This window comes from Balaenoptera musculus, chromosome 2 (genome assembly GCF_009873245.2).
Source record: "Balaenoptera musculus isolate JJ_BM4_2016_0621 chromosome 2, mBalMus1.pri.v3, whole genome shotgun sequence".
NCBI lineage: Eukaryota > Metazoa > Chordata > Mammalia > Artiodactyla > Balaenopteridae > Balaenoptera > Balaenoptera musculus.
Window position 1 is genome coordinate 61694436 of NC_045786.1, and position 22944 is coordinate 61717379.

The 22944-nt window shown below is 34.2% G+C and overlaps 1 protein-coding gene across 1 annotated transcript in view; it reads right to left on the bottom strand.

The window, feature by feature from the left end:
• The window catches only part of NEO1 (neogenin 1), a 246440-nt gene that overhangs the window by 174295 nt on the left and 49201 nt on the right, over window positions 1-22944 (bottom strand). The window contains 1 exon segment of the mRNA XM_036842776.1: window positions 1259-1576. Coding sequence (XP_036698671.1) covers window positions 1259-1576 — 318 coding nt within the window.

Here is a 22944-nt window from a genome sequence, read left to right on the forward strand (position 1 = left end):
GTGAATGATAAACAAAAGCTGACCTAAGTGACATTATAGGGGCAGTCAGTCATAATGCTAACTTATTTATCAACATGTTGGAGAAAGTATGGCAAAAAGATTTTTGAAAGAAAGAGAAGAAAGAAAAAAGAGAAAAGGCAAACTGTCAAAAGGCCTGATTCTTTTCTCCTTTTATTTTTCCATCCTCAATCTGTGATTATGAAATAATTACAGTGGCTGTACATCACACTCAAATTCAACTTTGAGTATTTGGCTGCAAAGAGAAAAAGAGCCATCACACTCTGAATGAACAAGCAAATACAACCTGTAGTGAGCAGGAAGTGGGGAGCCATGATCCTAGAGTGGGAACAAGATGGGAAACTACTGTCTCAGTCATATTCTTTGTTCACATGTTAGCATTTCACTGAGAATAAATTTAAGACTTAAAGATAAAACAATTTTTGTACAATCTGACCCTTAACAGAAACTTACTTCATCTGGTTCTCAAGTGTAGAAACACTGATCTGAGGACTATAATATCTACTACAAACAGTATGACCTCTTTAGGAACCATAGCTTATCTTTCTAGATCTTTAATTGTTCTTACACTTTCCAACATTTTTCAAACAGGAATGCTCTAAAAGAGAGTGAATTTTTCTCTTTACAACTTTCTGCTCTTTATATATATACATATATAACCTATAGATTTTGTTGTTTTTTTTTTAATTTTTGGTGGGCCTTCTCTAGTTGCAGTGAGTGTGGGCCACTCTTCATTGCGGTGAGCGGGCTCCCCACTACGGTGGCCTCTCCCGTTTCAGAGCACAGTATCCTACAGATTTTTAAATAATCCAATTAAATGTCATTTCCTTGGTTAAGGCATAAAGAACCAAGACTGACTATACTACAAGTTTTACAAAATCATGCTAAATGGTTATGCAGGTAGGATAAAAGTTCACAATCAAAGTGACAATTTTCCTGTACAACTTCTTTTGCCATTTCCAAGTTAAAAAGATAAAAAGACCTGGCTCACGACTTCTGATAGCAACTTTAAGCCATCTAAACCATTAGAAAGTGGAAAAGTGCTGTAGTTTACTCCCTACAGCACTGATCAAGTCCTAGCATAATCCTATACACCTGGTATATGCTCAATAGATACTTGTTAAATGAGTGTATTTGCTGTAACCAGTTTAATGAAAACTCTAAGATAATACTGCTTTTATCAAGATTTACCCTTTATAAAAAATTTGAAAATACAAATAAATTACTCAACAAAACTTACCTGCTACTGTGAGCTTGGCTGTTCTGCTGACAATAGTTCCAAGACTCTCAACAGTGGCCACACATTGATAATAACCTTCATCAGGTTTATTGTGTTTGGAATGCACCACATTGCTGATAAATAAAGACCCATCTGGGAGAAGCTGGCGTCGATCGTCTGACACTAAGTTTAAAAAAGTTCCATCTTTTTTCCATTCAATTTTTGGAGAAGGCTCAGAATATGCTGAACAGTTTAGTATAACAGAAGAGCCTCTAATTGAGAGGGTATCCACTGGTTCCACCAAAAAATAAAATGGAGTGAATGTCCGAATGCTGAATCCTGCAAAAATAATAAAGAAAAAGAACAAAGTTAAGCAAAACTTTCCTCTACTACTGCTGTAAGAAAATATAACATGTCCAAAAATTATTCTTAAGTGGTTTCCCCCTTAGGTGTGATACAAAAATACAGTCATTTCACTATGAATATCTAATAAATAAAATCTACTTTTTATTAGGAAATCAAAATTTGACCCATTTAGAAGAACATTAGGAAAAAAGACCCTGCTAGCGGAGATAATCCAACCTTGTTAGATGATATGAGTATCTAGTAAAAGTTTTATTTCAAACCCTACAATGGGATTTAGAAATATTTAAAATTACAGTATTCAAAGTGAAATTTTCTACAGAATGTAAAGGAGGTAGAAAATTGAAATGATTCTTTGTTAAGACGGTATCTCTTCTATGTTTACCAGATGTATTTCTTTCATAAATTCACTATACACACCCTTTGTCCATTTTTCTAGTGGATTATTCATCCTACAATTTTTGGACATAGCTATCAAGTTTTGTAAATGTTCTTTTTTCTACTTTGATATTATGATTTTCTGTTATAAGAAAATACATTTTAACTACATAAAAGTAAATGTGTTACATTTAAAAAGGTTTTCTTTATCGCAAGAATATTTTTTAAAATTCAGCTTTGTTTTGTGCTAGTACTTTTGTGGTTTCATGTTCTATATTTAATCTTCATCTAGAATTCATTTTGATGTAAACACCACTGGAAGGATCAGGTTAATTTTTCTAAGTCTTCAGCCAGTTCTTTGAACATGGAAAAAACACAATTTAAAGAAAACATTTGCTATAAACCCTATGTTCTCAGCCAGAGAAAGCTTTCCAACTTAGTTTTACCTCTTTTTTTCACGAGAACTACTGATCAACTCCTTTGTGAACAACTCAAGTTGGAATCAGATTTCTTCATATGAACAAATGAAACCAAGACTTTTTCAAATATATCTACACAGCCTTTTATTTATAGGTTACTTACATTATGAATTTAAGTATGACACTAATTCTTTATTACATAATAAAAGAATAGTTATAAATAAATATGAAACACACTGGCAGAGGAAAGGAAATAATATTCACTTGGTTTAACATTTTCCAACACTTACAATGATAAACAAATTCCAAATAGACTAAGCACCCTTTCCCAAACACCACGAGGGGTTTCAATCCCCATTTGATGAATATGAAACTGATTCTTCAAGTCCTAAAATTCTTGAAAGTGAGCTTTAGGAATTTTTCAGAAGTAACCTACAGTAATTTGCTTCTTATTACTATAAAAAGTTTTATATTGCATTAATTTACTGGAACTGTAGTAAAATAAATCAAAATATAAACTTCAGGGCAGTAAAAAATGGTTAAATAAGAAAAATTACCTTTATACCTTTTCTGTATAACTATTAAGTCTTCATTACACCACCCAAATTTAAACAACTCAGAGATGTATTAGATTGGCAGTTAAAATATGCAAATTAACAATTTCAAATAGTCATTACCTATATTAATAAATAAAATTAAAAACTTGGACAGTCTTTGCCATTTGACAAAAAATACAAAAAAAAATTACACCAATGTAAATATTTTACAGTTTAATGTTCTATCTTGATTTTGATTTTATTTCATTTAAAAAGCCTATGCCACATCAACCAAGTTGAACAAAAGAGTATATGTGTTCAAAAAATTAAGAAAAAATTATACTCATGAAAGTTTACAAATGCCTTTGAAAAACCAAGGCACTTCAAAATTTTACCAAAAATATCCATCCATTCAGTATACTTAGAATATAGCATTGCTTAAATATTTACATTTATCATCTTTTATTTTATTCCCTCAGCAGGGGGTGACCTAAGATATTCTTCCTTCACTTAAAATCTCTCAAAGGCTTGCCATAACTTTTTATTAAAAAAAAATCTAAATAAACTCCTTAACTGGCTTGCCACATCACTCTGTGATTGGCCTCTGCCTACTCTCTAGGCCCCTCCCCTTGAATCGCTCTTCCTTCATCCGGTAAAGCATGCTGGGCTCCTGTCAGTCTCATACAACATCTGCCCTCTTCACACAAGCTATTCCCACCAGCACCCCTCTCCAATTAACTAGTCTTCCCTCAAGCTCAGCTTAAATATCACTTTCTCAGAAAAGTTATCTGTCCCTAAAGCCCAGGCAAGATTAGTTTGTCCTGTTACAAGCAGGCATGGCATACAGTAATCTACCCACACAGCACTTCAAATGTATTCATCTTTAAATGTTTGTAATAACTTGTTAAGGCAGAGAGAGTCGCAAATTTTCTTGGTTCCTGGTACCCTTATTTGTTCAGCAATTTTTTTCATGAATTCCTTAGGCTAAAAGAAATACCTAAGAGTTCTGCTTGTTAGGTTCAAATGAATGAATAAATACTTGTGTCTTAACAAGTTAGTACCCTTTTGAAAAAATAATACACATAAATTGAAAAATATTTTAATTTCATCTTTCAGTATCACAATTACTTATTATGGGATGTGTGCACCTACTGGGCTTTGCACAACTTCTCAAACCTTGAAATCCCATTGGATATTGCCATCCTCATTTCCTGTTCCACACATTTCTGCATGATACTTGCTTTTTATCACAGTGACCACCAAAAACCCAACTTCACGAAGATATCGCAGCATCAAGATGAAAGCAGCACAATCAAATGTTGAACTGTGAACTACCTTGACCTAGAAGTTTACATGGTGTCTAACAGATATGTTTCCCTAAAAAGTCTGAAATATTCCTGTAAGTTCACTGGGGTGCTGTGGGGTATCTCAGGGTACAGTTTGGAAACTGCAGGCTTACAATCTATCTTTCTCCAGTGTTTTTATTCACCATATTCCCAGTGCCCACCTAGCACAGTGGATGGTATCAATCTTTAGATTATACAACCAGATAACTTCTAAAAACTTCCACTGCTTAAAGTATTAATGAGACCACAGGTTCCATTCCAATACTAGGCAATTAGTATCACTCTCTTGCATAATAAAACTTACTAACAAGCAGGGTTTTCATTAATTTTGATGATTTTTTTAAAAAGTTACATAGAAGAGCAAAGAAAACCAAGAAGAGCCAAAATAATTTAGAAGAACAAAGTAAAATAACTGCACTCATCAGTTACCAGTATTTATAAAGCTACAGTAATTAAGCCACTATGTTCCGAAACAGGGAAAAACAGAGCCACATAACAAGCTACAGAGCCCCAAAATAGAGCTATATATATTTGGAAACTTAATATGCAGTAGAGATGGCATTTTGGGAAAAGGATGAATTACTCAACAAATGTTACTAGGGCAACTAGTTATCCACAGAGGAGAAAACTGGGACATCTACTCACAACATATAATAATAGACATGTGTTTCTGTGTATCAGGCACTGTTCTAAACATTATTTACATACTAACCACACAATCTTCACTACTACCTTATGAGATAGGTACTGTTATTATTCCCATTTTAAAGGAGGAAACTGAAGCACAGAAATGTTTATTAACTTGTCCAAGGTCACACAGATATAGTAAATGACAGAACCAGACTCTGTGATCTTAACCACACTACACCACCACTCATATACATATAGAAAAATACATTCCAGACTTATGAAAAAATTAAGGCATAAAAATTTTAGGAAAATACAGGGAGAGAGTACCCTGGAGTTAGGCAACCTTTTAAATCAAAATAGGAAACCTCAAAGCTAGAAAAGATAGATCTGCTTTACTTCACTGTGTTTAAATTAAAAAACAAAACAAAACAAAAAAACTCTTGTATGGCAAAATATCATAACAAAGCAAAAGAGACCAGACTGGAGGAAAATATATCACATATAACAGATAAAAAATTTAAAAGGTCACACCACTCAACAGAAAAATGGGTGAAACTGTGTTCCAATAAAACTTTATTTACAAAAACAGTCAGCAGGATGGATTTGATCCATTGGCTGTAGTTTACTGATTCCTGCCTTAGAATATTTAGCAAGCAAAAAATGAGTAAGCTATGTTTCAATTGATCTGAAATGAGTTCTGTGAAAAATGAACAATGCAGACATATGCATATGATTGTAGGAGCACTGAGAAATATAGGAAAGTATACACCAGGTTGTTACGACCTGTTACTGGGAGGGGAAAGATGGGAGGGGACTGGTGGGGGATGGGGGGATGGGGGGATAGGGAGGGAGGATAAAAATCCCCAAGCACAAGTAAAACAATTTTGTGATAAAAATCAGCTTGTATGTAATCCACTGATAAATATTATAAACATGTATGTGGTAGATATGGGTGTATGTTTACACTTGTGTGAATACTTAAAGGGATAGACTTAACTAGTCACCAAAATGGGGATCATCTCAGTGTGGTGAGATTTCTGTTGCTTTTTAACTATTTCTTTCATCCTTGGTACTGTCTGAATATTTTACATTAAAAATAGTATTGTTTCCTTAAGCAGAAATAAAGCTATTTTCATCTTTATATTTAGTGTACATAGGAGGGGACAATATGAAAAGTCTGGGGTATATTCATATACTTAGACTGAATGATTGTCAAAATACATATATTTGTTAAATAAAAAACACTCAAGTTTTAAAATGTGTATAAGATGACCCCACTTACATTAAAATATATGTACACAGGTATATATATATATGTGTGTGTGTGTATGTATATAATTAAATGTAAATATAGACGGAAAAGTCTGGAAGAAAAGTCAACAGACTTTTCTCCTGGGGAGAGTAGCAGGATTGAGCTGCTGATGGAGAGCGTATAGGGAGAAGGCTTTTTACTCCATGGATTTCTGTATTATTCACTTTTTAAAATATGAACAATTGCTTATGCATTCTTCTTGTCATCTTTTTATTTTCTGATAAAAAATTTTCTGTTGGTGGTGGTGATTAATCCTTTGTTGAGGACAGAGGTTTATTTTTCAAAAGATCCATCACCATTGTCTTTAACCACTTTTCCTTTGTCACAGTAGAAGAGTTATCAGACACTCACTCCCTGGCTGACTTTGTATAAAAACTGTCCTGTACTTCTCACCAGGGTCCTGATTCCCTATACACTTAAGTTTGCTTAATTTTAGTTTACTACAAACTTAAGTTTGCTTAATTTTAGTTTACTACAACCAGAGTCACTGTACAAATTATTCTGAAATAGGCTTAATGATTCTATCTGATCTCTTCTACGTTCCCAGGTCTCTGCAAATTTCTCACTTCTTAATGGAATAGCTCTCACTTCTTGATAGACTATTCCTCACTTTTTGATAGAATATTTCACACTTCTTGACAGAATTCCATCTTATGAAAGGAAAATATCCACAGGGAACTCATTTCAGTTGGAATCCCCCCACCCCCAAATATCAACAAATCATAACACTCACTGCACACTTTAATTATGTGGCCAATAATTATTCTAAATTTTACTGTACCCAGAATAAAGAAAAAAACAACAAAATACCACATAGTATATAAATACTAGCAGAAATAAAATGATATCTAGCTGTCTTATTGCCCAAAGAGGTTCAAAGTTATTGACAGTAGCAGAAATACAGAACAGAAGGGTAGGCAAACATTTTTATACACCTACAAATATAAGCATTCTGTAGAATGTTATTCATCCTAAGAAATTTAGCTGTTCACTATAAGCTAAGAGACTAATGTTGAAGGACTTCATATTTCTTTTACTCCTTAACATTACTTTTGATCATCCCAACCCATCCAGTCAGTCTCTAAATCCTCTATTTCATCCTTCCTGAGCTCTTGGTGTCCACTATCTCCATATAGCTCAGGCTCTCTTGCTTCTAGTTCTCAATTTATAATTAAAACATTTAAAAATTAGAGAGTTCAAATAATTCAACATTCTAAGGGCTCAACCAAATACATTCATGTTATCTATTAAGAAGAACAAACAACACTTAAGAGTTAAATGTTTTCTACCCCGTTTTGCTATACAGCAATCAGTGCTCCCCTCTGCCTCACACAGCTAATTCCTCCTCACACAGCTAATTCCGCTAAACTGAATCTACTGAGCATGCAAAACTCCTTTCCTGGGGATTTCAAGTAAGATAAGTGGTTAGTAGTTAATATTATATGGATGATTTTAACTGTGTGATAAACACATATGTTTTGAAAAACTTTTATGGTACAGATATACCATAAAAACAGCAAATGTAAACTTCTAAACAAAGCAGGATCAGAAATTCTTTTTCAAGATCATAGTATCCTAATAGGTAACATCTGATTGTTCTAATTTACAGCATCTACCTTCCCAACCACTCCTCAAAATGAAATATATGTGAATTTATTCAATAAACATTTATTATAGTAAGAGTGCTTTCCTTTTCTTCAATTTTCAGCCTTCCTCCTCTTGCCCTCCCCCCGCAAAAACAGCCATAGTGGAAAAAAACTTTGGTAAAATGCAGTCAGGCAGACATGGTTTCAAATCCTAGCTCTGCTATGCTAGTTAATTTCTCTCTGTATCCAAAATTTTTTCCCCTATAAAACAGGAAAAATAATGGCTTCCTTTTAAGGAAATTTCTGTGAAGACGTGTAAAAGCACCCACCTCATTACTTGACCCTCAATAAATAGTAACTATTCATAGTTCAAAAGCTTACAATATTTCCCCCCAAATTGCTAAGATCTAGGACCTCGGTGTTCACCAGTCACATTTTAGAAATTGTTATGCATAAAATATGGACCTTATTTTTCTACTTTTAGTCACATTTTGACAATTATGTATAAAATTACGTGAAGTGATCTTAAAACTCAAGTTTGGTCATCTTTCTTCTCTGCCTAATCTTTCAACAGCTCCCTATTACAGCTAATATAAAATCCAAATTCATTACCACGGCATTCAGAAGGGCTACAGGATCTGGTTCCTGCCTCTCTACAGCCTAATCTTACATCACACTCCTTCTAACTCAATAAACTCTGGCCACATAATTCAATTTCTTGAACAAGCAGTTTTCTTTCCAGTGCTGAAGTCTTTGCATTTGCTCTCCCTCTGCCTGAACACCAGCTTCACACCACTCTACTGTCACAGGGCTAGCTTTTTCTCATCCTTCACGTTTCAACCCAACTGTCACTTCTACAGAGGCCTTCCCTGACAACTCTCTCTGAAAAAGTCTTTTATCCTGCCCTACATGTGCTCTTCTCAGCAATTAACTTTGTTTTTAAGGCCTATCTTCCCAACTAGAAGGTGAGACTACAAGAGAGTATTAAAGTGACCCCTGGTTTGTCACTGCTTCTTTCTATTTGTACCTTGGTTTGTTTTTGTGTTTTGTTTGTTTGTACCCTTTTCAGAATCCTACAGGTTTGAAGGGTGGGTGGGCCAAGATGGAATTCAGTATTAGTGATTCTGAGTGACTCTGCATAACATCAAATCTCCACTGTTTTTTAAGATCAGCCTCATTCTCAAAAATTTTATATTTAGATGATTTCAAATTGTCCTTTGTAAAAATGTTTTAGTATCACTTTTTAAAGTGTCATAAATAAATAATATTAATACCTTATAACTTCCACGTGATCAGCAAGAAGACTAGGTACAATCTGATAACCTACAAACAATACCACTAATGTTATGAACAGTTACCTGAAAATTCTCTAATTCTTGGAAAAAGTATGTTAATAATAGTTAACATGCCAACAATATTAGCAATACTTATATTACACATCAAAATAGAGGGAAAATCTGAATTGGTCAGTTTTCATTCTGCTAGATGAGAAAAATATAATAATTTTTATATTAACTATATAGAACTTCTATTAACTATATAAACCTTCATGTTTAGATAGTTATCTAAATATTTTATAAGCAATTTTTTGTTATTTGTGGCCAGAAGATTGTCCTAAGAGTAATACATCTCACCCAGTACTTGATGGGTCTTCTGAATTTCTCAAACAAGAGTTTTTTTCAGTTCCATTTTTGCATATTATACTGAAGAAAATGTAAGCTCAATGATAATATAATGCGAATATTAACTTGGAGGTGAATCCAAAGATCTGAATGGTGACAGTTTTACACTGTAATTCAATACTTCTTTGATTGTTATGGTTCACACTTTTCTATCATGAGCAGTATGTTACTAGTGTTCTGACTACAATATGTTTTATCACAATAAATTGTCAAGTTTTTTTTAAACAGGATATCTCCTTCGTAAAACTTCATTAAACACTTTCTTTCCAATCATCTACAGTTATTCTGACCTAATACAAAAATGGAGAGTAATCTAATTTGAAACACATTCTAAATAACTCTGAACTGGATACAACTATACTCATGAATATTCAATATCACCTCTACTCCATATGCTAATGATTTATCTCACTGCTACAATTATATAGGCTTTTGTAATAGAGAGGCATTTGTGGGTTTTACAAAGAGAAAGGCAACAACAACCCAGTTTACTGTAGCTGTCAATATTTTGTGGGTTTTAAAAAAAGTCATAACAATAAATCTTTTATTAACTCATTGCCATTTGCAGAGTTTTTGGGTTTTCCCATTCATTTCACCAAATTATAGTAACCAGAGGAGTGAACACTTGAAACCAAAACTGTCCTGGAAAATCTAGTTCATCTTACTGGTTTATAAAGTCACCACGGAAGAGGTAAAGCAGGAGACTGAGGGCAAGAAACAGCCTGATACAAAACAGAAGTCAAGGGATCCACGATCTAGTCCTAACTCTAACAAAATACAAGGATATTTCTAAGACAAAATAGTAATTATGGGACCAAGTCTAAAGTAATTATGGGACCAAGTCTAAAGGTACTATAATAATACTTAATATTTACTGCACAGTTACCATGTGCCAGGCATTATTCTAGTGCTTTATCTATATTAATTATTTCAATCCTCCAAAACTAGTGGTAGTAATTATAATTATCCCCATTTACAATGAGAAAACTAAGCCACAAAGAGAATAAATAATGTTCAAAGTCATGACGCTACCTATGAAGAAGGCGAGATTCGAACCAAGTTAGTCTGGCTTCCCTGTGCCCAAGATCATAACCACTAAACCAATATCCAATTGGATATTGCAACTATCCTATAGAGTAGCCACTTCGTGATGAGGCTATTGAGAATTTGAAATGTGACTATCTAAACTAAGATTTCATAAAATACAAACCAAACTTAGAAGACTTAGTGTACCACACACAAAGAATGCAAAATATCTCATTAATAATTTTTATACTGATTACATGTTTAAATATTTTGGATATATTTAAATAGAATATTTAAAAATTAATTCCACTTGTTTCTTTTTAATTTTCTAATGTGGTACATAGAAAAATTTTAATTATGTGGCTTACACTATATTTCTATTGGTCAGCACTGCAATGGACTATGCTGCTCTTCATTAATATGCTTTAAAGCAAACAAGCAAGTTCTTTCTAAAAAAAAAAAAGCTGCATTGTTTCTGCAAAGGGTAAAAGACTATGAATCATGACAGTAGATATGAGGGATCAAAGCAAAGCTCTTTCTGGCTGTCAAATATAAATATCCGGTCTACCACATCTAAACAGTAAAAATTAAAGAATCTTAAGCAACTATCAGCACTCTCTCTTCGACACTTACTCAGAAATGCCTATTTAGAAACGAAATGTTTTAGAAACTTTTAATTAAAAATTGTAGTAATAATTCATTATTGATGAATGCTCAAACTATTGGATGAAGGTTTCTGAAAAAAGGATAGTCACACAATTTCAGAGTGTCATCCACAAACTACTGATTATCTATAAAGAGGAAATGTACCTTCATAATGAACAGATCTGGTGGTCATCACCTTAACTAAGGGATCAAATTCAGTATTACCAGTAGTGAGACAGCCTGACATCATATACTCCCTGACAGCATACAGTAAGAAGCATTGTAATATTCATGCTAGAAGCTGAACCTAAATCTAAGCATGAAGGAATAATACACAAATTCAGAATGTGAGACATTCCACAGGACAAATTCCCTGGACTCTTCAAAAAGGAGTCAATGTCATGAAAGACAAAGGCAAGAGAATTATTCTAGATGAAAAGTGACTGAAGAGACAAAAACAAATGCAATGAGTGAACTTTTATTGAGTCCTGGGCTTCAAAAAGCATGTAGGGAATATTTGGGTGAATTAAAATTTTTAGTATATTAGATAATACTTTAATTTTCTTAGATGTGATTAATGGTACTGTTATGTAGGAAAATGTCCTTACTCCTAGATGCTTTTGCAATATAAAAACATTAAGAGCAAAACACTCCACTGGATTGTTGATTGTCTAGGCAATTACAATATATCAGAAACTATGCAACATGAAGCATATACTCTTAGGCATAAGGTCTCAAGAAAATTCAAACAGGTAGAATTAATTATATAACCCAGAAGAGTTATAATTTATAGAAAAATAATCTCTTTGACCTAAATGATACGGTAGACACTTGTTTGGTTCTTTAGTTTTTCCACTGATCCTTTAAGCTACCCCACATCATTCTAATAAATTTCTTTTTTGCTGAAGTTAGTTAAAATTTGTAATGCTTGGAATAAAAAATCTTAATTGATACTCTGGGTATATAAGATTTTAAAATAAATTTAATATCACTTTTTCATATAATTAAAGAGTTAGAAATTAATAAAGTGACAGCATTTTAAGAAAAGTGTTCCAAATATTATGTCAATTTCAGCTTAACTTAACCTACTGACTATCAAATCTATATTTTGGCTATTTAAGGAGAAATTTTTCTAATTTTAGGATCTAGGTCTTGACCTTTATAAAAAACAATGCACATAAAATATCCTCTCTTAATAATAACATAATTTATTATTTTTGTATTTTTGAAGTTTACTTAGTGCTATTTCTAAAGTGACCTCTAATAACCTTTGATACCACAGCTTTGTTCAGGAAAATTAGATACAATAAAACTAAGATTAGGTAGAGTAAAAGTTCCTGAATAATAAGCTAATTACCACAGATCACTAGGTCCAAAAGGGTTATTACGTTTTTAGAGAGCAGAGTTTCAAGAGCTTAAATTAATAACAATGACATCATAGATTTCTGGACTTCAAGGGCTCTTTAAAATAATAATTTATACAATAATTCTTTCAAACGTATTACTAAGGATCTACTATGAATAAGAATAAAAAATTCTTCTCTTGTTGTTTATTGTTTCTCACTCCACCCTTAAGCTATTCCCAACCCCACAATCCAATGTAAGCTTGATGAGAGCAGACACCTTGCCAGGCATTTACAGTAGGTGCTCAATAAATGTTTGTTGAATGAATGAAAGATGATAAGCACCTAAGTTACAACATAAGACACTAGTACCCACCCTCAGACTGCTTACAGTGAAGACACACAATGATATAATCACAGCTCACACAAATACAACCACAGAACAACATGGTGGGAGCCACGACAGGGTATGTATAAGCTGCACACAGAGAGGCAAACTCGCCTAGAGAGTCAGGGAAGACATACATGCAAAATGTGATATCTGAGAGGAGGAGCCAGCCAGTGAAGAGCAGAATGTGCCCAGTCAAAGGAACAGCAGGTACAAAAGCCTAGAAACAAGGTGGTAGTGGAAGAGGCAAAGCACTCAAAGAAATTCAGAACTGGGTGGGCAGGGACCAGGTCATGAGGATTTTTATATGCTAAGTTAAGAGGTTAAGAAGTTTGGCAAGGGCTTTAAGATAAGAAGTGAAGATCACATTTACTTATTAAAAGGGTCATTCTTGCTGCAAAATGAAGATTAATTTAAAGAGAACAAGACTGGAGATAAGGAAAAGTTAGGAAACCACTGCAGTGATCTCAGTTAAAACCTGATGAAGTCCTATTTAGACAAGTAGCTACAGTGACTAAGAGAAATGGGCAGATTTAATGAATTTTTAGAGTCAAAGCAATAAGCTTTGGAGACTGATTAAATGTGGAAGTGAGGTTAAGTATGGAGTAAGGGCGATGGAGGAGTCCAAGATGACTGACAAGTTTCTGGCCGGAACAATGGCTAAATTGAAGTGCCAGTCACTGAGGAAAAGGACACAGTAGGGGGATCATGGTGTCTGTCATAGAGATGGACAGTTTAAGGACGTACAAGCTTGGAACTCAGTAGAGATTCAGAATGGAAATACATGTTGAAACTGAAGTTACAAGAGAATATGAGATAGACTAAGAAATGTAAAATCTGAAGAAAGCAGAGGGCCAGTTTCTGCAGAATACCAACATTTAAGGCAGAGAAAAAGCCTGCAAGTCACAGAGGTCAGAGGGTAAGAGAACATGTCATCCCATGAGCCAAAGGAATATTTCAAGAAGGAGGATGAACTGCTGAGAGTAAAATACAGATGGACACTCATTCACTGGATACATTTTGAGAAGGTCATCGATGACCTAAGCAAGAACAGATTTAGTATAGCTAGCAAAGACAGATGCCAGACTACAATGCACTCAGGAACAAGACGGAAAAATGAAGAAACAGAGCCTGTAAAATGTAGAACAGCACTTGTCAAATGTTAGTGTACAGACCAATCACCTTGTTATATTCTGTTAATATTCAAATTATCATTCAGTAGTTCTAGGGTGGGGATTTCTATATAACAAGTGTCCAGGTGGTGCAGATTCTGCCATTTCACCAAACAACACTTTTGACAAACAAGGATATCAAGACCACTTTCAAAATGTTTGGCTATAAAAGGTAGAAGAGAGACAGGGTGGTAAATAAAGAAAATCTGAGCTTGGTCTTCTTTTATATTCTTTGTTACAGAGGAGAGACTTGAGCATGTTGAAAGATAGAAAGAACCAGTAGAGGGTAAAGTAGAATGTTCAGACAAGACGAGGGTAAGATTAGGATCCAAAGTAACAGGGACTAGACTTACCCTCCTGCCTTAGACAACTAGCACACTAGACAAAAATCAATGAAATAATGCTTTTCAGACAATGGACAATAGGCAGCACAGGACTATGACCCCTGAGAGAAAGTAAACAAACAAGATGATTTCTAAAATTATCCCACCTTACAGCCTATAGATATCCCATCTTCCCAAGCCTCAGCTTGAGGAAGAGGAAAGCAGAGGGAGTTCCAAAATCACACAGAACTGAACAGACGTCAGAGTTGGGGAGGCCAAAGTAACTACAATTTGCAGGGCAGAGTATGAAAGAGGAGGAAGCTGCAGAGAGAGGGAGGGAGGGAGGGAAGGAGGGAGAGAGGAACTCCTGAGTTTGGCATAAGAGTCCCCTTAAATCTTTGGATGACTACTAATGTGCATATGAGGGAACTGAAATTGTACAAAGTATGTTTTCCAACCATAATGGAATTAAACTATAAATCAATAACAAATATCTGGAAAATCCTAAAATATTTGGAAATTAAGCACCATACTTCTAAATAACCCATAGATCAAAGAAGAAATCACATGAGAAATTACAAAATATTTTGAAGTTAATGAAGATAAAAATACAGCATGTTAGATTTGCACAATGTAACTAAAGCAATGCTTAAAGGGAAATTGTATCAATAGCATTAAATCTATAGTATAAAAAGTATATAGTGTAAAAAGACATGTAGGAGGGTTAATTTTGGATCAGACGAAGGACACTTCTTTTGTTATAACAAGAAGTTAGGATAAGATTATGAGTAGGCTTGGCGGTAGTTAGTTAAGGGAGTCATTGTTAATTGCTTGTATAGTCTCTTAAGCATAAGGTGAGTACAACTGTTGATGGTGTGGGTAGGCTGGTGGGGTGTGAGGAAGGTGTCTGCTGGTAGTGATAAACACCTGAAGCAGCTTCAGTGAGAAAGGAAGAGAGCACAAAAAAAGGGAAAATAGGATTACTCAGCTACACTGAAAGCTCAGTTACGGTTGGTAACTGTATTTAAAGAGGTTCAAATAAGAGAACATGATTTTGTAGAGTATAAAGGGAAGAGAAAGTTTAGACATTTAAAACTGAATTTTTCTAGGCAGATGAGTAGAAAGTGACAATGAAATAGAGCTGAAGATATCAGAAGGTGGTTGTCAATGGAATCTAAGACAGATAGGAAAGGAAATAAACAGGAGTGAACTGTGATGGGTAAAAATGGTGCCAGTATAATGTGAGAAACCTGGAAGGGCAGGAGACTGTGCTGAGACTGTGGTATTATTTCAGTATTTCAGCACTGCTGAGTGATGACAAGGGGTAGGGTCCCATTGTGGAAGCTGATGCTTGAAGTAGCATAAAAGAGAAGTCACTGGAGATGAGGAAGTTAAAGTACTGAAAGTAATGAAGCTGCTATTAGAAAGATAAGCCAAGCAGACACACAAATTATCCAGAACAATGACAGACTTGGAATGAAGGGGAAGATGGTAAAACAAGACGTAAAGTTTTCAATGAACCAAAGAGAATAGTAAGGACACAAATGATAGTGAACAAGAAAAAGAGATAAAATTCAGTGGCCCACATCTTTAAAGAGGAGAAATTTCTCTGAGTAATTATTTCCCATTTCTGAAAGCTATTTTCCATTATACTTCAGAAATCATCTATGTTTTAGAGAGCTGATGTTGCTCTAAATATCACAGAGTACTTTTCTCATATGGAAAACAAGCATTACAGATTTTATTCAAGTGCACTGTACACCATATGTCTACAAATTGTTACCAAGTTCAGCTTAAAAAATTCCTGCATAAAGATGCATTAATTCTTGAACACAGAAAACAAACAGCATATGAATAATTTATTGAAAGCTTTTGCTGTCAGCAGCTTTACTAACAAAAGCAATATTTATGAAATCCCACAGGACAATCTAACAACTTAAAATATATACAAAAGAGAATAACACAAGACTACAAATCCTTAATAATGAATCTTATAGTATCAAAGCTATTTTCTGCAAAGAATGTTGTGCATGTACAAGCTCTCATTGCAAAATAAACAGATGTTTCAGAAAAACCATGTCATAGTCTCACAAGGTCTGTAGACTAGGTTCTAGAATTCTTCTATTCAACTGTATATTTACTGATGAAAATAAACTGAATTCAAAGGCTTGTTAACTCAAGCCTGCATTAGTAAGCTGTCATGTTGTCACAGATAAATTCATATTTCATTCACTGATCTCTTAATCTCCTGGTAACACACTTGTGATGTGAAATAATCTTGGGGGGAGGAAAAAAGAGGTGAAGACCTCTAAAATCTAAGAGAGATGTTAACAGTATCAGAAGGATAAGACACGAGCCCCAAAATCATCACAATGAAGCCACATATGTGCATATGTATAATAACCAAACAGTTGTAAATACATTTGTGGGAGTAAAATAAGACTTTTCTATGCTACTATAATTGCATACCACTTTCACACAGATGTAGAATTAGACTAAAATGAAATGCAAATGGTCCTCAATCATTTTAAAAGATGCTCAACCTCATTCATAATAAGAAAAATGCAAATTAAAACTATGCTGAGATACAATTTCTCACCTATCATAATGGCAAAAATCCAAACGTTTTCAACATACTCTCCAGGCAATGGATAGGGAAACAGGCTGATAGGAATGCAAAATGGCATACCCACTACAGAGAGGAGTTTGCAACACCTAGCACAATTATATATGCATTTACACTTTGAATTAGCAATTCCATGTCTCTGAATCTACCCCAACAATAGACTGGTCAAAATATGAAAAGCAAGACTAAGGTACAAGCACGACTATTCACTGCAGCACTACTTGCAGTAACAGCCTGGAAACAATCCTGATATCTATGAATAAGGGCCACACTGAACAAACTATGGTACACTGACACAATGAGGTACTATGCAGTGGTAAATAGGATAACAGAGTAACTTTATATATAGTCTACTACAGAGTGATCTCTAGAATAAATAAGTGAAAAAGCAAGGTTGGAGAAAGTGGGTATATTTATCTAAGAAAGGTAAAATATTAATACATACACACAATTTTTAATCCATTTAAAGAGAAATAATATGATTACAGGAGACTGGAATTTAAGCTGGATGTCTCTGAATAGATCTTGTTCATAGATTTGACTTTAGGACCATGTAAATACTTTACATAGTTAAAAAACAAAAAATTAAAATTTCAAAGCCCCTAAAAATTAAAAGCAGAAATGAAACAAACCCAAATCTCCAGCTGTCCTTTTAACCACACAGAAAGAAACTAGTCTAAGAGAATTTAGGAACACAATAGCCAAACTGTACACAGTGGAATATACCCTAAGGACCAAAAGAACTACAAAAGTTTTAAACTGTTTTAATAACCATTTTGTTGCAGTTGCTACTGATATTGAGACTGTGTGTGTGTGTTGGAATAAAGGAAATGAGTAAATTCACTGAGGTCACAGAGAACAAGATTCTCAGTGTGGAAGAAAAGCAATACAGATGTAAAATCAGTAAGATTAGGTAAAAGCCATGTATCATCCCTCAGTTTTGCCTGTATGTAGCAACATGAATTTGTATTTTATTTATTTTAAAAACATGTATTTCCTAGTGCACTTCACTGAAAAGGACTAGTGACAATGAGCAACCCAGTATCACTAAATACTTTCCATACCCAGATCTGGCCTCTAAATTCCATTTTTCCACACAAAATAACGTTCAAGTAAACTAGCTAATTCTAGGTTTGCAACTGGAACATGAGATGAATCTGCAACATCTTGTCACACCAGAAAACACAAAGCTATCGATGACTACTAGGGTCATCCTAAAAAACCCAAGAGGCTCTTACCGGCCAAATATGGGACATTTAAGCATCAATCACCATAATAACATAATAAACTGAAATACTCAAGTATGTTGAATACCATTACTTTATAATGACCTAAAAAACAAACAAACAAACAAACACTAATCGGTCAGCTTTGGAGAATGTTACAGAATTAAATCATTACTTTGAAAAGTGTCATGTAATTGTTTTTCCTAATCAAACTGTTCCTTACGGCAATAAAATTGTTGATCAAGTAAGTTTCTGTTTATAGAAGTAGTCCACCTAATAATGAAGGAATGACACAGTATCACAATTTTGCAACCCCTAATGAATTAACAGCTCTGGGAAATAAACATCAATGGCCCAGGAGTCGGCAACTTTTTCTGAAAAGGACCAGATAGTAAGTATGTTAAGGATTTGCAGGCTGCATACAGTTTCTGTCACATATTCTTCTTTGTTTCAAAAAAATTTTAAAGACCCTTTAAAAATATAAAACCCAACTTTAGCTCATAGAATGTACAAAAACAGGCCACAAACCAGATGTGACCCATGGCCACTGTATGCTGAACTCTGGTGGCTAACAGCAACAGGGAAACAGACCCAATCACACATTATATGCCTCTTGATGAAAGCATACACCATCACTACCTATGTGGTAGTCTCAACAAAACAAAAACAAAATCCTGAATCAAGTCTCTAGATCCAACTACAAATTAAGAAAAAATAAATAAAAAGGACAGAGTAATATGGTGATAGACACCATGGGGATGCAATCAACATCATACCAACTGAGAGAAAATTCTTTAAGACAAATGACCCAGTTACTTCAACAAATAAATTACAAGGAATAAAGGGAGGTAGGGGGGATAATTGTTAACTTAAAAGAAACCTGAAACACATACCAAACAATTGTGTAGATCTTGATTCAGATTCAAACAAACAAAAAAACCTTAAAAAGAAATTATTGTATACAAACATACATAGCATTATTCATAATAGCCCAAAAGCAGAAACAAAAAAACAACCCAATATCCATCAGATGATGACTGGATAAACACAATGTGATATATCCGTACAATGGATTATTATTCAGCCATAAAAGGGAATGAAGTACTGATACAAGCTACCACACAGATGAACCTTGAAAACATTATGCTAAGTAAAAGAAGCAATGTGCAGAAAGCTACACACTGTATGATTTCATTTATATGAAATGACCAAAACAGGTAAATCCAGAAACAGAAAGCGTTACCTTGGGGGGTGGGGGGTGCGGATAGGGTATGGGAAGTGACTGCTAACGGGGTACAGGGTTTCTTTCTGTGGGGATAAAAATGTTCTAAAATTGACTGTGGTGTAACTACACAGTTCTGTGAATATACTAAAAACCAGTGAACTTACATTTTAAACAGGTGAATATATGATACGTAAATTATACCTCAATAAAGCTGTTATTAAAAAATAAGTATTATGAAAGCAACCAGGGCTCTGTGGAGAAATGGCTAATTCTAGGATTGGGGCAGGAAAGTCTGGAGCATCTTGTAGTGACAGAAAGTAAGAGGTACTTAAAAATACAAAAACAAAGCAAAACAAAAAAAACCAAGATGGAGCTTTATGAAAGGGACAAATGAACAAATAAATGTTTCCAATGCCCAAAGATGGAACAATCTGAGCAACAAAATGAAGTGGTATTATAGTATAACCCAAAGTACAAAACAAATACCCATTAGTCATACTGATATAAATAAATGGTTGAATAAATATAACAGTAGAGAAGAAAAGACAAATCTCCCATATACAAGAACTCCAAATAATTTATACAGATCCTCTACCCTCAAGGAGGAGGAGCAGAATCACCACTCTTTAAGTATAGGCTGTGCATAGACCTCCTTCCCAAAAGAGTATGGTATTGGGGTTGGGGGGAGGAGGTGGTGCTAATTTTACAGTGGAGAAACTTAACATTAACTATCTTAGCCAGGTGATTAAGGTAGACATCAATAGTGGTAAGTCGGTTGATATTATATACCCTGGAAATGATATGATGACAACAGTTAGCACTTTACTTCTATGGTCTTCCTATTAAAACCATAAACCCAGTCAACTCATGAGAAAAACATCAGAAAAATCCTAACAGAGGGACACTATAAAATACCTGACCAGTACATCTCAAAACTGCCAATGTCATCAAAAACAAGAAAAGTCTGAGAAATTCTCACAGCCAAGAGGGACTAAGGAGACATGACAACTAAATGTAGTATAGTCTGCTGGATGAGATTCTGGAACAGAAAAAAAAAACACTGGGTGAAAACTAAGACAATCTGAACAAAGTATGGACTTTAGTTAACAATAATGCATCAATATAGGTTCACTAATTGTAACAAATGTACCATTCTAATATAAGATGTTAGGGCTTCCCTGGTGGCGCAGTGGTTGAGAATCTGCCTGCCAATGCAGGGGACACGGGTTCGAGCCCTGGTCTGGGAAGATCCCACATGCCGCGGAGCAACTGGGCCCGTGAGCCACAACTACTGAGCCTGAGCGTCTGGAGCCTCTGCTCCGCAACAAGAGAGGCCGCGATAGTGAGAGGCCCGCGCACCGCGATGAAGAGTGGCCCCCACTCGCCGCAACTGGAGAAAGCCCTCACACAGAAACGAAGACCCAACACAGCCAAAAATAAACATAATAAATAAATAATAAATAAAAATTAAAAAAATATATATATATAAGATGTTAATAATTGGGGAAACCGTGTGGAGTATGAGAACTGTCTGTACTACCTTGGCAATAATTCTGTAAATCTAAAACTAATATTAAAAATAAATTTATTAAAAAGTAATAATTATGACATTTAGAAAACAATTAGAAATGTAAACACTAAGTGGGTATTATATGACAGTAATTATTTTCACTTTTCTTGTTTTATATGTGAAAATCTTTATGACTGACATAAAATATAAACCCAGGATAATAAGATAAATGAAAAAGAACAGGTACAGAAGTTATATGGTATAACCAAGTACCAACTATTATACATTCAAGATCAATGGACTAATGAACATTTCCAATGAAAGTGTCATCAACTAAATGCTATAATAAACGCAAAATTTTTGTTGAACGATTAGAAGTGCCATCAAAAATAAATGATATAATTTAGCAAAGAGGATTCTAAGATATTTGTTAGATAAAATAAGAACAAAACATATTGTTAACAAGTACCTAGAAATCCAGAAGGTGAGCTTTAAAATAAAGCTCTTAATTATCTCCCTCAGACCAAGACAGCAGCTGACACTTGTCTAGTACCCAGATTTCTCTATTACATTGATACTCTATATCACCCAAAGATAAAAGAGCAGTAACTAACCTAGATCCAGGGAACAGAAGTCAGAAAGCCATCTAACCCCTCCTACATTACAAATGTGACTTCTCTGTAAGAACCCTGTAATTTTACCCTATTTCAACATAAGCATAAAGGCATATTCTAAAGGCAAACAAAAAATTTGGGAATTATCCACATAATCTCTCCATTTGAACAGATAATTCAACTTCATGCACCTCCACTGAGTAATCACAAATCATTTCAAGTGTTTATTTAAATACCTTTTCTTGCAGGTGTCATATGAAAGAATATAATAGAGCACAAAAGAAGAATCTGTGAAGGCACCAAACAGTGCTGAGTTCACTGCTGATTTTTATTAAATAGCAATACTTTTATTATTTAAGAGAAAAATATTGTTTTCCATAGGACTAATTCTTTAAAACAGTGAAACTAATTGGAAAAAACACGGTTATATAAACAAATTTTTGCCTCGTATACTCCACTTTTCAGGAATGTAATGCATAATGCAAGGTCAAATAATACTAAACCATAACTGCATGTATGTAAACCAATGCCCACACAGGTTCCTGCAGAGGAGGCACCAGTTTGTTTAATTAAAAACTTCTGAGGTTCAAATTTTAAAGCCTATAAACTAGCTATATAACTAGAATGGCTAAGTAAATTACGGCACATTGATATTATAAAGTCACTGAAATATTGTGAAGGGAGGCAACAAGAGTAGTGCATAACAGCATGCGTTCAAGAGTCAAGCTGCATGAATTCAAATCCCATTTCTATCATTTGCTAATTATGTGGCCTTAGGCAAATTATCTAGTCTCAGTTTACTCACCTATAAAATGGAAATAAGAGTCACTGCCTCATAATGCAGATGGGAGGGTTAAATCATATAATACATGGAGAACATTTAGAACAGTACCTAGCACACAGTAGGCATTCATAAATGCCAAGTACTAGATTGTAGCAAAAAACTATGCTACAGAGTGTCACTTTAAAAAAAATATGAAATTATATCTGTGCTCTGATTATAACTATGTAAAACTATGTATATACAGATAGAAGGAATAAGAAAGAGGTAATATGAAAACCTTATTTATTTGTAATGTTGGAATTATAGTGATAACTTTTAAAATTTCCATCAGTACATTTAAAAAAATGTAATAAAGTTATTATTTATACAAGACAGAATAAAACAGTTATAATTTTTATGTTAATAGTTATTTTATTAATGATTTCTAGTTTAAAATTATAGAATCTGCTGGCAATCAACAGTTCCCTCCATTTTGTTGTTTTTATTAAAAAAAAAAAATCAATCAACATATGCCCATTCATGGGGTTACCACCTCTCTCCAGAGGTTACCTTATTACCAAATTAGTGTGAATC